Source organism: Hetaerina americana, unplaced genomic scaffold (genome assembly GCF_022747635.1).
Source record: "Hetaerina americana unplaced genomic scaffold, ioHetAmer1.1.p SCAF_7, whole genome shotgun sequence".
Lineage (NCBI taxonomy): Eukaryota > Metazoa > Arthropoda > Insecta > Odonata > Calopterygidae > Hetaerina > Hetaerina americana.
In genome coordinates this window covers 45,411,902-45,427,574 of record NW_027287316.1, presented here as the reverse complement: position 1 = coordinate 45,427,574, position 15,673 = coordinate 45,411,902, and the positions used below count along the sequence as shown (strand labels likewise).

Sequence of the window (15,673 nt, the reverse complement as noted above, 5' to 3'; positions counted from 1 at the left end):
AAAAATAGCCATTCAAACAGCTTTTACTAACATTAGTTCTGACTTCCTATTTGGGGTGATATATCACATCATAGTATTTCATAATCATTTTCTGGCCATCAGACACACGTATTTAGAGCAAATATTTCCTGCTAGAAGAGGGATCATGGTAAATACATGAGAAGAATCCATTACAATGAAAAAAACATTGCTTTTGAACAAAAACATAGTCCTTTTGAAAGATGTCTCCTTGAACAAACCCATCCCTTTTGTCTTCAACTATGCTTGATATATGAAATAGAAAGAGCTCAAAATAAATTTACAGAAGAAACCAATAGATTTTCGAACACTAGAAAAACAGTAATGAATCCTTTCATTCTCCAATAAAGCTAAACACCTATTGACAAATTTTAACAACATGAAGAGGATTCATATTCACAAGAATATATTGGTGACAACAAATTGTTTAAACTGTAAGATAATTTAGTAAATGCCTTAGTTTGTACATACCGATCTTTTTCCACAAACAATGAATGAATCCAACGCTGAAAATGAGATTCTTCAACAGGGACAGAAGACATTGGAATCCGGCGAACGTGAATATGTACAGCTTTGCATTTTCCCAAAAGGAAATCTGTAATTTAACACAAAATTGATAACTATTAATTAGTCAAAGAAAGGGAATATGAATAAATGGCTATTGGAGTCATTATCAAGGCCCCAGAGAGGCAGTCATGTTAAAGATTTTATGCATCAAAGAGGCAATGGCATTGATTAAAAAATTCACCTATCAATGCATTTAGGTATTTCAACTTATTTCTTAGGAAGAATACTCTAGCTTATATTTTCGTTAAATTAACTCTTAAAATTTGTAACTGCAAGCAATAAGGTAATAAAATAAACACTTTATTTATGAAAATGACTTATTTTCTTCACTTACAATAAATAAAAGTTTGATGACCACAAATATTAATAATGATTATGTATTCGTGGAAAGTCAAATCATTGTGTGCAGTGACAGCAGTTCACCAGGTATATTTCATACAAAAAAAGAGTATGGTTAAAAAACCTGACAATCACAACAGAAAATTCTGAGAATTCATGGACTTTAGATAATATAGATGCCAAAGTAACATGCATTTTGGTTTTGGTGAAACTATTACAGTAGTTTAATCTTCTAAGTGGTATACATGGTACTTCCCTTTATTATTACTAGGATTAATGCCTATCTGAGGGTGAGGGTAAACCATTTGCCGAGTTTGAAAGGTGACACTCCTAGAGCCAATTATTTAACAGTTCCACAGCAAAAAAACAGTGTTGGCTATAAGATATTCGTACTTAAAAATCACAGGTTAGGAATAAAAAGTCTCAAGAATTTTGCAGACAAACAGGTTAAAAATGTGTACAAATGAACTATAGATAACTTTGATTAATTTCAACACTTAGCTTGATGTATCATATATATCTGGACTTCTTCCTTTCTCTAAAATTCTTACTGGCCTTATTTTTAATTACACAAACTTTCCTGCAGTCACTTTCAAAGTCTAATGAGTTTGCCTCACTGTCAAACTCTTCACCAGTATCATACAAATTCTCAAAATCACCTTTCCACAGCCTCAGACTCCAAATAAATTCAGGAAATATCATAATTACCCTTTATTAGAAACAGCTCTACCCTCATTTTACTCATTTCAAAACAGTGAGACTCGAGAGCGTCCATGGACGCTCTCGAGCAATTAGAGATTAGAAGGCACTTGGTGAACCCCAACACGACACTTTGTAATGAGCAATTATTCCCATACCCCTCTCCACTCCTCTCTGAGAAATTAGCCTGGAAATGGTCAAAACAATCCATCAACGCACCTGCGAGCCCCCACCCCTCTCAAATCCTTCCAACCCTCCCCGCCCCCACTCTGTCCTGAGGGTATATATTCTTTCTCTGTCTGTTTTGCAAATTTGTACCTGATGATGCCGCAAGTCGGTGAAACACGTTGTACCGTATAATAAAATCTGTGGAAAAGTACGAGTCTTTCTTTATTTTTTAGTAATGGATATTAAATACTTCCACGAAGTGAAGCCTGAAATAATAGAATATATTAACCTTGTAATGTGTAGGAAACCAAGCTATTGTTTGCTGAAACCACATTTACATTTAAGATCAATATACTTTTGTTCATTTGATAGTATTCATAGCTGACCTCACTAAATAATGGCTTTCGGCTTTTATCGAGTGAATATTGGAAAAAAACATACATACCTGAATAGGAAAAGAGGTAAAATGCTCAACAGAAATAAAGGTGAACTGAAAAATTAATAGCGGCTAAATCCATTACCTAATTTTTTCTTATCAATTTAGAAGCCCTGGAGTTTGGCCACATGTTCCATTTCAATATATCTTCCCAGTCCAAATAAGACAATCAATCAAACTTTTGATTAAATTTATAGCTTAAGATAAATGAGGAAAGGATTTTGGCAACCATCACATTGAGAGATGCAATCTTCTGCTTTCGCGTAGGATTATACCACCACAGACCTTACCTTCATTCATATAAAAATTTGACTCAGTCATATAAAAAGTGACTTTGAAAGTCACTACAAACCACACAAATAGATTTTAAATAACATAAAAACTAACCAACTAGATGTGGTGCTCTGGTACGAGATCCAATTGAGTTGCATGTGCCAGCATATGCAACAGTGACATCATACACTGCATCTAAGCGCTGGTGCAGATGTCGAGTAACCAGCCAAGCACCTTTGGCTCTTGGTGTCAGGTGGTGCTCCAAGGGAGTAAGTCCAGCTTTGATGGCAACCTCCCTAGATTTTGTGGCACGCCCTTTATCACCGGGATCAAACCGGGTACCTTCAGGGAATATCACCACCCAAGTCTGCAGAGAGAGTATTTGATTCAGGTGAAAAATAACACATTAAGAAATAAATAGCATCAGCAGAAATGAACTCTTCTGACATATGATAAAATTATTTACACAACAAGAATTATAATTATTAATAGAGTCATGGACTAAAAAAGAACGACAGACATAATGAAATGATCTCATTATTAATACTTTCAGCACAAAAGTCGCCATGATCAACACACGATTTTTTTCAGATAATGTCATTATCCCTTAGGTGACTATTTTCTTGATAGCTTTAAAGATAAATAACAATAGATAATTCCAATTTTTATTCTTTAATCTCTTTTTTTTACTTCATTATACAAGATTTGATTAACGTTCAGAAAATTATTATAAATAATAATTTTTTATGGATATTTTTCATAAATTCTACATTTCTCTTTAAAATAGCTTGGAAATCTATGTAAAAACAAAATTTAGAAATTACACTTGGCACCCAGAGGGTTGAAAGAACACCCAGTAGAACTTCCTAATGATATTAGGCCAGCAAATTTAGTCATGGAGAGAGAATATGATGATGATAGCTCAGGTTCGGACTTGACTGGGAGATGGAGAAGGAATTTAAGGGAATGAAATCAAGCAATATAAACTTGAGCAGGTAAAACAGTTTATGTATCTCAGAAATGTATTCCACCATGATGGTCAAAGTAGTAGGGGCATAAGAAGAAGAATTATGCAAGTCCAAGAATCTTACACAAGGAAGAGGGCATGGTTGATAGGGACACGAAGTATGGATGTTAAGAAAAAGACTAGTAAAATTTTGGTATGGAGTGTAGTTTTACACTGATTGGAAAGTTGGTTGCTGAAGCAAGATGATAGGCGTATATGGATGCTCAAGGATTTGAGATCTGGAGATGGAGAATAATAGAAAGGGTAAAATGGACGGAGATTAAAACAAACAATAAAGTACAAATCATGGTGGGAGAGAAGAGGGGATTGTTGGAAAAAATCCAAAGGAAGCACAGCATTCTGATAGGGATGTTGAAGATGGTGATAGAGGGGAGAATGTTAGGCAAACTAGGGAGGGTTATGAATAGGATAGGAATGTTGGATGGAATGAAGATAGGTAGGAAGTATACTAAATTGAAGAGGGACTTACTGTAGTGCTAGATGTTAGGTTGAGTTTTATTGGGAGGAGTAAGTAAATGAACTGCTGTACAATTGTAAACATAGGCTGTGTCCATCGAAAACTTATGTTAACCAGTAGAACATCAATAATAATAAGTATCTACCATTAATGGTACATGATCAAACCACTGCAATACCAGACCAACTTATGCAAAGTATTATCATGCAATAACTGGAAGACTGAAAGTTAAACTCACTAAATGTTTGTTTAAGGTGATATTATGGTGAATGTTATGGATATGAAGTATTCACCTTTATTTACCACTTAACACTCACCGGAATGCGTGTATCCTTAAGATATTCAATGCTCTTCACCATTTTGTTAGCTTCAAAATGGCTACGTTTCACATAAATACATCCATGCTGATAGAAGTAATAACCATATAAAGGCAACATCTGTAGTTCATGCTTCATGACAAATCTGAGGTGACCAAGAGATCCCTGCTCCACAGCCACCATGTTGGTGAGAATCCAATCAACTAAAATACCACATAATTTATGTTAAAATAATGCCTTTTAAAAATTATCCATTTTTCATCAATTAATAGCATGAAACAAGTTTCAATCACTATGAAAAAAAATTTAACTACAATATACACAAAGCAAGTATGACTCATAAAAAAAACTCTCAATTGAAATAAGGTATCCTCTTTAAATTGTACTAAGAAATTAGTATTTATTCATAAAGTACTGAATATTTTCAAAGGGAAAAGACAACAGGAAATCATTTAAATAGGTAAAAGCCTTCCATTACATCACATGGACCATACATTCCCATAAATTAACGTCCAAGACTACTTGATTAAAACTGTCTACAAAGGCTACATATTTTATATTTCTATGACATCTCTCATTTAAATACACAATAATGAATGGGATATGGCTTAGTTCTCCAAGCATTATGCATGTACACATATTTTGATGTTTTCAAACTGCAAGATATGTGCAAACATTAGGCCCAAGATTTCATTATCACTAGTTGTGAGTGTTGCCACCTAATTTTAGTTAAATTTCACTCACATTTCAGATTATTTTCCTGTAATTGAAACACTGTTCAAAACACTCATTTATTATAACTGAACTGGATAAAAAATTTCAAAGGCCTAATAGACAAAATGAACAACAATACCAACAATAGAATTGGCAAAAATGATTTGTTGTACATGAGTTTATTTACATGAGAATTAGTAGGTATGCAAAAGTATCAGCAATTATGGTGCAAGAAGAACACCAATTATAAACAATAAGAGGTCACAAATGACTAATGCAGTTTCTGGAATGAACACTCTAAGCAGCAAGACTACAATTAATGCCGAAAGATCTACAATAAGGTTGAAGGAGCTCACAATATATATTTATCGCAGTTTGGAACCTGAGGCTGGTAGCATCAATTTTACTTAGACAAGGAGTTGAGTGAATGGCCATAGAGTAAATTGGAAATATTAGTAACTTTACAGGAGATTTTTATGTGGTCACATTTTGGGTGTTGGGATAAAAAAAGATATTATTTTTCACAATAAGGGTGAGTTTATATCATGCTTTGGATGATGAGTCCAAAGTATAATCTATCTTTCATTCCGGTTTTCTTACAATTCTTGAGAGCAGACTATAGTATGCTTAAAAATGATTAATTTTCTCACTCTATCCCCTTATCTACTTACAGGAATAAATGGCCCACATGTTTTATAACTAGATCAATATACTAGAATTGATTGGGACAATCTTAATCTTAGTGGTATTAAAGAGAAACCAGCTACTTGATGATGACAAAGGAAAACTCCAGGACTCTTGAATTTACAGCCAATAGCATAATGCATATTCAATAAACTATACACATATAAGGTGGTGAAATTGTACTGAAAACGTAGCTCAACTTATGGAAAATGCATTATTGGATAATTTTTTTCAGGAGTTTCAAATGGCACTTCCCTTATCACCAGGCCCATATGCATTTTCTTCCAAGCAACTTGGAGTAATTAGACAAGACTAATATGTAATTCTTCCTTCAGGGGAATGCTACCATCCCATTGCTCAGACTGGGACTCAACTATGCACACTTTTCTGCAGGTGAGACAGTTTTGAAAACAGTCATGGATAATGAATTCTCTAGAAAGGAAAGCAAAATCCTATCATGAATTTAATGGTACGATGACAATAAATATGATCAACATCCCATCCCCTTTTTAACTTCTCTTGAAAATAAAATGTATTCCTCATTAGTCATCCACTTCAGCATTACTAATCAAAAATTAAATTGATTAAAAGTTAAAAATGCAGTAAGTCAGACTAGAAATTTACCTGCAATTAAGATCAAAGTTGAATCATTCATTTTATAAGACTAAATGGAAACTTGAGCTGTGATTTAATTTTTCCTCTGAACTCAAAATGTAACCAAACTAGTTTTAAAAAGAATTCAAGTACAATACTCCACAAATTATGTACAAGTACATATTACCCATTGAAATGAATTGATCATCGCACAAAGTTTGATGAGTCTAAAATTTCTGTACAAATTATAAACATATTTGATCTGAACCAAGTTCCCACATCCTCCAGTTTGATACCTGGAAAAATAATATTGGAAGACAAAGAAAAAGTTTTACCACATTAAAAGGAAACAGAAAAAAATGATAACCAATGGCAAGTGTTGACAGATTAGATACTTCTTGATCAGGGTTAACCCTCTGCATTATAGGGGCTAATTGGCCCCTATAAAATCTTTCTCAGAGCCCCCTATGAAGAAAGTATTCATTTATACATTGTATGCCAGAGAACAACCAATACAAACTCATCGTGCCACCATAGAATAACTATGCACATGATTTTGTTTTATATAGTGCAAAATGTTAGGCACCCATAACCTCAGGATTCTATAGTTATGTGGCCCAACAGGATGCAATAGGTGTAATTGGCCAGATGTTGACCCTATGCATGATAGTCTATACATGTATAAACACAGTTTAAGATGACATTTACCAGTTGACTGATGATTGGCAATATAAAGGACGGTTTCCTTTTTCTTAAACACCTCCTCAGTATCACCATAGAAATACACCTAGAAAATATTGAGAAAATATTAATTCAAAGTTGAGAGAGAATGAATAATTCAATGGTTATTTTAAAACATTTACTATATGAAAATATATACTTAGGTAAGGTGTAATATTAACAAGAATCATTGGCCTGTCTTCATTTAAATGTTAAATGAGGCAGATTTGAATCCACTTTAAATTCTGCTTACTTTCAATTAACACAAACATAATCCTATATAAACTATAGATAAATTATAATTACAAGGTACACACACACAGTATTTCCACTGGAAGTTCCTTAGTGTGGAAATTGTGGGGCAAAGGTAATTCTCAAGCAATATAAAGATCAGTTTTCTTATAACTAGCAAACATTAACTTATTTATTACAGTAAAGTTTTGCAGCCAATTGTGAACTTAGTAAACATATCTGAAGGTGAGATGGGTGGCACAGGGAAGTGGTAGGTTTTGGTTTTGCAGATTTCTGGATGAATTATGATATATTGAAAGATTTGTTTCAAAAAAATGCCCCTGAACAATAAAACATTGAGTTTAGGAAGATTGAAACCAATGGCCTTTAAAATGTGCCCATTATAACAATAACTGGAGCGGTAAGCAACAGGCAATATGGCAACAACTATGATTGTTAATGCATGAGTAGTGGTTTACGTATTTGGGAATCGAAAGCAAATACCTCCAGTGAACTGTAGTGAACTAGGATACCAGATTGATACCTGTGTTTGTGGGCTTTCAAATATTAACCAGTTATTATGCTATCCATATCCACTCATTTACAAAGAGGAAATAGTTCAGAATTAAAGTGAACACTGATGAATTGAATAACATATACAAGACTGTTTAAAGCCATTAAGACTTGCATAATCATATTAGTTACATATGTTTTCATTTTTTTGGGAAATACCAGAAAATTGAATTCTTAGAGAGATTAATAAAAATTCAATACAGTTACAATTTTATTAAAAACAGAATTTTCAAAAATTATAAGTGAAAATCACTGTGAGAAACAATAGTGAAATAGCTAAGATAGGGAAGTAAGACCAAACTTTTAGAAGGCAATATAAAACCATTTTATCTTTAAATACAAAACATCTAATTAATTACTTTAATGAAGTAGTTGAGTGAGACAATTCATTAAAAGTGCATCTTATAACATCTACCGCATTTTGTGATTTTCCTGGGATTATACAGAATGAACTTTTATCTATTGTAAGAAAGAAATCTATAAAACCCATTTTGTAGTTTCAGTAACTGATGAAGGCTCAGTTGACAACAGTATTCTATAACCTTATGAAGATGGAGAAGTTTAAGTAAGATTTCTGCATTTTCAAGAGGTCAGTTTGAATTGAAGAGCTTATTCCCTCCTACTTCATATGCTGAAGACGTAGGGCTACTTTAGGCTTAAAGATTAGAGGAATTTCCGGAACATACGATGGAGCCATGGTGATGTTGAGGAAAGAAAGAGGCCTACACACAAATCTCCGCAAAAACTGCAAACATGTTCTTTTCATACACTACTATGCTCATCAGTTAAACCTGGTTCTTTCACCATAATCCAGATTCATGAAATCTGCCAGTGTACTTCTTTACTAATGGTGATTTTTCCAACTTGTTCCGTAAGTCAGCTAAAAGGAACCTGGCTTTACATACCTACATGAAAATTTTTCCAGACATACGTCCAACATCTTCAATATCCACAAAATGGAAAATATAAGCAAGCACAAAAACTACATGAGCATTTTACTGGAAATTTAACATTATGGTCTTTGATTTCAATTTGTTCTTTTTATATTCAGGGCCATATTCCCTTATTGTGATATTTTATTTTAAATACTAGAAGAAAATATTATGGACATAACAATTTGCAAAAAGAAAATAATTGACTTTAAGCAGCATACTCAGTAGATAAGGAGTTCAAGTTTAGGAGCAGACGTTTTGCCCTCTTCTCAGATGGTAGCTCTATGAAAAAGAATCACAGTGATTCCAATCTCAGGGAAAGATAGAGTGACATACTATTGATGTTCATCAAATGAAATTATGGGTATTATTCATAGGAATATCTCCAATAGATACAGTGATACTTGAACAACTTGAGGTATAATTTTCCTGAACAGGCACTGAGTAAAGAAGGCTGTGGGATTTTTAGAAGTGAACTACTGTTGGCCAACTTTGATCCGAGCATGAAGAAAAGTAGTGTTTGAATTCAAACAATACTTAAGCTACCTGAAACTACTTTCCATCATGCACTTCTATGCTCCCTAAGCCTAATTTTAACCAGCTGTATCATTTATCCAACATAGCTTGAGCCAATGGTACACTGAATCTCATATAAGCATTTGCTTTGGAAGGGTTGTTTGCATTTGGAAGCAAGGCAGAGTATGACTTCATTCCGTGTAAGAACTAGAGCACAGGATAATGAGAGTAAAAGTTATGGAAAAAAAACTGCACTATATTATCCCAATATTGACTGCCTGAACAATTGAGATATTGAAATGTCTATCCAACTTTTAAAGAGAAGATGTTTTTTGTCTCAACTTTGCGTGGAAAAAACACCAAACCACCAAGAGTCCACTGGATACCAAATTATTTTACATATGGACAAAAGCAGTTTCTTAAAAACGCATATACAGATAACAAATAACACAAAGGCTTGAATTATCTCCCAGCGACTTTCTCAGTACACTGAACAAAAGCTGAGATAATTGAAAGTACAGAAAATAAATTTCAAAAAAATTATAGTGAGGTAAGAAACTATATTCCATGGCAGCAGGATGTGAAGGATGAACTTGTGCCTAACCACCTTGCCCTTTGCATAAAATGTAAGGTCAAATTAATTTCACCTTTTAAGATGAAAAAAAAGAGTAAGGACCATGTTTTATAAAGTGAATGTAATGAAAACTGACGAGAAAATGATTAAGGCACCAATCATGTTCCAGAAGAGAATAGATTGTACTCAGCACACATATTTGATGCTACTGAGAATAATTAAAAGATAAAAGCTTGCACAGTATCATGAGAAAATCATTAGTTACTTATAATGCAATGCCCTAAGGAGCTTCAACTGGATTGGATATTTTGTCATTGCCAGAACAATAAAAACTTGACAAGAAATATAAAAAGCAATAAGTATTTGTAGCTGTGAAAAAGCCAAAAGATAAGCAAAGGAGGAAGAAGAAAAAACTCATTGGATTGGGTCAACTTTGGTAACTGTGATGGCAAAATTCAGGATCAAAATATACCAGAATCATCGGAGGAACAAGTACTTGGATTAGAACTTGGGGAAGAGTTGTGAAGGGAGCATACTAGAAGACCTAAGAAATAAGGTTATGTGAAATTTGAAAAAGAGGATAAACAAGGAACAGAAGAAATGCTCTGGCAGAAAGAGTTGCAAAATGAAAAAGACATGTTAACCTATAACTGAAGTTTTTCAATGCCTAATAGGTGAACATTGAATAAGTAGAGCTGTAATTACATCCAATTAAAAATAATGACAGGGAGTTTATTATTTTTAAAGGTATGAGACGATGTAATATTGTGTATGCAGGTTGAGCCAGAAATGTAAAAACCCCACAGGGATTGACCATAATGAAAGAAAATATTCCTTTAAAGTGCATACTTGTTCCTCTTTTAAAGTAAATAATCCACAATTTTCTGTTCTCACTTAGTCCTAACATAAAATTGTGGATTATTTACTATGAAAGAGAGTAGCACATGTGCATTTTAAATTAAATGGGAGAGAGATCACTAATATAGAGTAATATTAACGTAGACCAATCATATATCATCAATGATTACTACCTCAAAAGTAGAGGCTGAATAACATTTTGATGCAGTACAAAAATTTACTTTCTTGGCTTCTGAAATATTTGACTTGATCTGACATAAGCAGCAATATCTAAACCAACAACTATTTTTCCGCCATTTTTTGACAAACAAAGCAATATGCCTGTGCAGCCTCAATCACAAGGGGACACATTGAAAACATAAGTGTCTGAAAATGAAGCTTTAAATTGTCAGCATATTTCTTTTGCTATTGTAATTTTTTCTTTGGAGTTTATTAATATCTTCTTCTGGTATCAGCAAATTAAAGGGGACACAGATAATTAGGAAAAATGCATTTGAAAATAGCAGCTTCTTAAAAGTTAATAAGTTTTTATTACTGCAGTGAAATTTCACACAACCAACAATGAAACCAGTGATTTTATCTTTTAACATATCACTCACATAACATATGATTAAATGAAACTCCCAGTATTGATAATTATTAGTATACCGTTTTTTGTTGCTTACAGTTAACGAAAAATTGAATGGTCAGAAATTAAAACAGAACATGTTTCAATGGACTAAGGCTAGTATTCTACAATAACAGAAACCTAGCTTCTACGATAAGAGTGAGGATTAATAATAGTTACCATTATAAACATTTTATTAAGCATACATTTTTATAATATTTTCTTTACATGCACCTACTTAAAAATGTTCGACATAAGTTCATTCTGCAAACAACTATTTTCCTTATCATATCATTCACAAATGAAAATTATCCAAATCTACCACTCTGCCAAAGCCATTCTAATTAAAATTCTAACAAGGCACAAATAATACTGCATATTTAACGAAAGAAGATTTCATATCGCTACCTGCAATCCAGTGCAATGGTGAAAAAAGAATAGTACAAGCCGCTGGTAAATAGAGTAAGTGATGTCATCCCCATATTGATATGCCCAAGGTGGAAGAACGAGGGAAACACCTTTCCAGATGGACCAAAGAAAGAAAAGCTCAGGTGCAGCACCTAGCATAACCACTGTGGAGACTACATATCGAAGCACACCTATAACCCGCATCCTGGAAAGAAAACGATTTTTCTGAAGTTTCAACTATCCAAACCACCATTACATATAAATAATGACATTATCATGCTACCAGTCCGCAGCAGTATTACAGTGGTATAATCTTCATTATGAATTTTTAAAATTTCAAAAACATTGGTAAGAGACTAAAAATATCTGAAGGATTCTTGCGTGTTTGTCTACAGCCCCCCTATAGACAATAAAAACAATTCCCAGTACATATATATATATAATAAAAAGATTTTACAAAATTCGATAGTTATTCACTGCCGCAAGGATACAATTTTGACCATAGAACATAGAAATGAAAATAAACATGCATTTCCACAAGTCTACTCAGATATCTTATTAACAATAAAATAAATATGAACGAATTTTTTTCCAAAACCTCGTCGCACTTCCGAGGTGTTAAGTTAGATATATCATCACTTAAAACGTGAAGAATAATTAAAATTTTCACATTAATTTTCCATTGATAAAACTACGGCTAGTACGGGTAGGCAATAAAATGAATATTTGCCTACAATTATGCATTGATATTTTCATACCTACATTAATCTACACGGAAGTGAGATGAATCATTAATGAAATAAATCGAAAACCACAAATCCATTTTGCCTCCAAGGTTAAATACACTATTAACAAAATGCACGTAGTCTATTATTTACCACGATACAGTAAATAGTAAATCAAAGTAATTATTATTCTACAGACAATCTACACCGGTACCTGATTACCTGCAAGCCTATACTTGCCTACGCAATATGCTATTCAGCTGCAGAGTGTTTTGGTATCGATTCCACACCACAGAGTGGCCCAGCAGAAAGAAATGTCGCGCAGCTATTCCATAACTTCACCGAGCGAGAACTTTCTCAAATTAACGGGGTAAACCTTCAAAATATTTCGCACCCATCATTTAGTCCAACAACATAGGCAGACTTAACATGCTCATATGCCAATTGCGAGCATTCCGTTCGAACGAAGTTAAGCTATGAAACTGAAAATTGATGTCATATTCTCACTAATACTAGAACTAATATCTCCAATATTTCAAATTCCCTAAAGGAAAATCAATGAGGAGCACTTTATCGTTGTAAGGAGAATGAAATTTGCCATTAGTATGAAATGAAAACGCCATGTCTGAAGGTACCACTGCGAAATAGGTTTACTGAAGTTATGTTTAAAATTACCAGCCCCATTGGACTGTTTTCTAGCAATATAGTTTCACTCATTACGTTTACAATTTTTACTAAATTCATTTTTAAATATTATCTCTCCTGTAAAATATAAATATGAAAATATTCCAGACAACACGGGCAAAAAGTAATGCGGCACGCGAATCACTTATGTATTGACTCTTGACGCGGACAATAAGTGAAATATATTAACTCACATCAATTCGTAGGTGCTTCCCTTCCAGTCCTTCATATTGAGGGCTTGATGAAACCTGAAAAATAAATAAAGCACTTTGGGTCACATTACACCAACTTACAGAAGTTATAACATGAGGAGAAAAACTAATTAAATCGACAATAAATGTTAACAAATAAAATAAAAGTTAACAAACTAATCGGTAGACATTCTGAGAAATAACATATTGCCCAAAAAACCTTTATCTAATCCAGTGAAGTAGAAGCGATTGAAAACTCATTCACATGCCACTGATTTTTGAACCAACCGGTTTTATCAAAATAAAATACAAGTTTACATTAGCGGGGACACACGATACATGTTCCTTTATTTATATTTCCCTTCACAATAGCTATATGCACTTTCCGTCAGATAATTTTCCTTCAAAAATTCGTGTTTGAAAAATTTAATGTCATCCTCAGCTTGTAGTGAATATTTTTTATCGAACTATGATTAAGATTAAATTCACAAAACATGTTGCGGGTTCATGCCATAGGTATCCTCTGGTCAGACTATTGGTTTCTAAACCTTTTTAATTGGCACTTCACTAAGTAAAGAGAATATTTGTGGCTCTACAAGCGTATATTTTGCAATGTAGAAAAGAATGTAGAAACCATAAATTCCGTAATATTTTTCGGTAGCCATGAAATTAAACAGCATACTTCCTGAATTTGGGCCAGAAAAAAAACAAAATTGTATTTATAGAGATTCCAACGTATAAAACGAAAAAGGTAGGAAACTTTGCTAAATTGTTATTGCCTTATTTTAAATAACACAAATTGGGACGGAATGAAGGGTTAATTGCCGAATTGCTATGATCCGTCAGAAATGTCCCAAATTTTCCAATAATTTCACAGCATGAGAGAATAGAAAAAATATTTCATAAATACATTAATTTAAAGATCGAGCTGATTCTAACTGCATTTGTATCTTTTCCAATTAAGGTATAAAGAGTATTTTTTCAGTTCAATATAATTGGTCCTTCGAAACCAGGTAGACTATCGAATTCGTAGTAGTAGTAGTAGTTTTGAGGGGAGGCGACCGACAGCTAAGGTCATTTGCGCCATAGGAGATGGACAGGAAAGGATGAAGGGTGGAGAGAAACCCGGCGTCGGCATTAGCCTACTCTTTACGAAAGGCGCCAAGGGGTCCGCAGTTTAACGTCCCATCCGACGGACGGCGTACTCACTCAAAGTGCCCTCCACAAAGCACCTCAAGAATTCGTTCCAGTCGGCCTTATCACAGGCAACGCCTCAAGGCAAGAAGGATTGACTGGTAGAGGAGTGGCCGGTCGAGTGACAGGAAGTGCAGAGTATTTTCTTATGAATTTGAAAGCACAATTTTTCTACGGGTGAAAATTAATTCACGCTCATAAGTAGAAACATAATCTCAGTAAGCCAAGGTGCTGCATGACGGCCTTTGCCAAATATCAAATCAATTGAGGGGGTATAGCCTTCGATTATCTTCCTAGTTGTAGTAACTTTAGGGGAGAAGACCAACAGCTGGTATCATTGGCGCCATTAGGGATGGATGGGAATGGATGAAGGGTCGAGAGAAACCCAGTGTCATGCTACTCTTAACGAAAGTCCGTCCGTCCGTCCACAGATTAACGTCCCATCCGACGGACGGCGTATCACTAGTCAAGTGATCATCCCGATTCCCGATCAGCTTCCTATAAGACATCTACCCGTCTACAGATGTAGCTGAACAGGTTAAGTCGCTAACTAGAAAGACAACAAATCTCTGACAACCCACGATGGTCGTAGAAGTTTGGTTTTATTCAAACCTTTCCCTGGTCGGAAATAATCTAATTGGCACACATTCCTCAATAAATATCACAATTAGCGTTCATTCAAACATTTAGTCTCATACAGGTATCCCCACTGATTTATATTGCTGGAAAGGAACCAATGATTGATAGTTTGTGGGAGTAAACCATAAGCAGGCACACCCGTACTGCGCTGCCATTAAGAAGGCATTATATATACGGACAAATGAGGAAGCCTGTGTTGTGGAGGATGGAGTTCTACCAAATGATCTTCCAAAATGAGGGGAATTTTCTGTTGATGTTGATTCAAATTTGAAAATTAAATAGAGGGCTTAAAAGGAAAGGCGCGAAGCAAAATAAAGGGGGGGGTATAAGACTTCACGGAGTACGATATTGAGAGGGGTGTGCCATAAATAAAAATAGGTGGCTAAAAAGAAAAGTCACCAGACCTCCCTCAGGTTTAGTCATGAAGGGACTGTTTCCCTTTTCCACACTGGAGTTTGGAATCCCAAGTATTCACGTGGAGGCCTTCTGCCTCTTCGCACAATCATTCACCCTCGATAAAGTTTGTCC

General features: G+C 34.3%; 1 protein-coding gene across 4 annotated transcripts in view; it reads right to left on the bottom strand.

Moving 5' to 3' along the window:
• The window catches only part of LOC139696363 (1-acyl-sn-glycerol-3-phosphate acyltransferase epsilon-like), a 64,003-nt gene that overhangs the window by 4,569 nt on the left and 43,761 nt on the right, over positions 1-15,673 (bottom strand). The window contains exons 2-7 of one of the 4 annotated variants that reach the window (XM_071595104.1): positions 13,316-13,369; positions 11,713-11,917; positions 7,002-7,080; positions 4,302-4,504; positions 2,615-2,867; positions 490-613 (exon numbers count right to left, since the gene is read on the bottom strand). In XM_071595104.1, the coding sequence (XP_071451205.1) occupies positions 490-613; positions 2,615-2,867; positions 4,302-4,504; positions 7,002-7,080; positions 11,713-11,917; positions 13,316-13,350 (899 nt within the window). In that variant the 5' untranslated portion in view covers positions 13,351-13,369. Of the gene's footprint in view, positions 1-489; positions 614-2,614; positions 2,868-4,301; positions 4,505-7,001; positions 7,081-11,712; positions 11,918-12,470; positions 12,584-12,651; positions 12,802-13,315; positions 13,370-15,673 lie in introns of those variants that run through there. The other 3 variants (XM_071595105.1, XM_071595107.1, XM_071595106.1) reach the window with 3 other exon arrangements.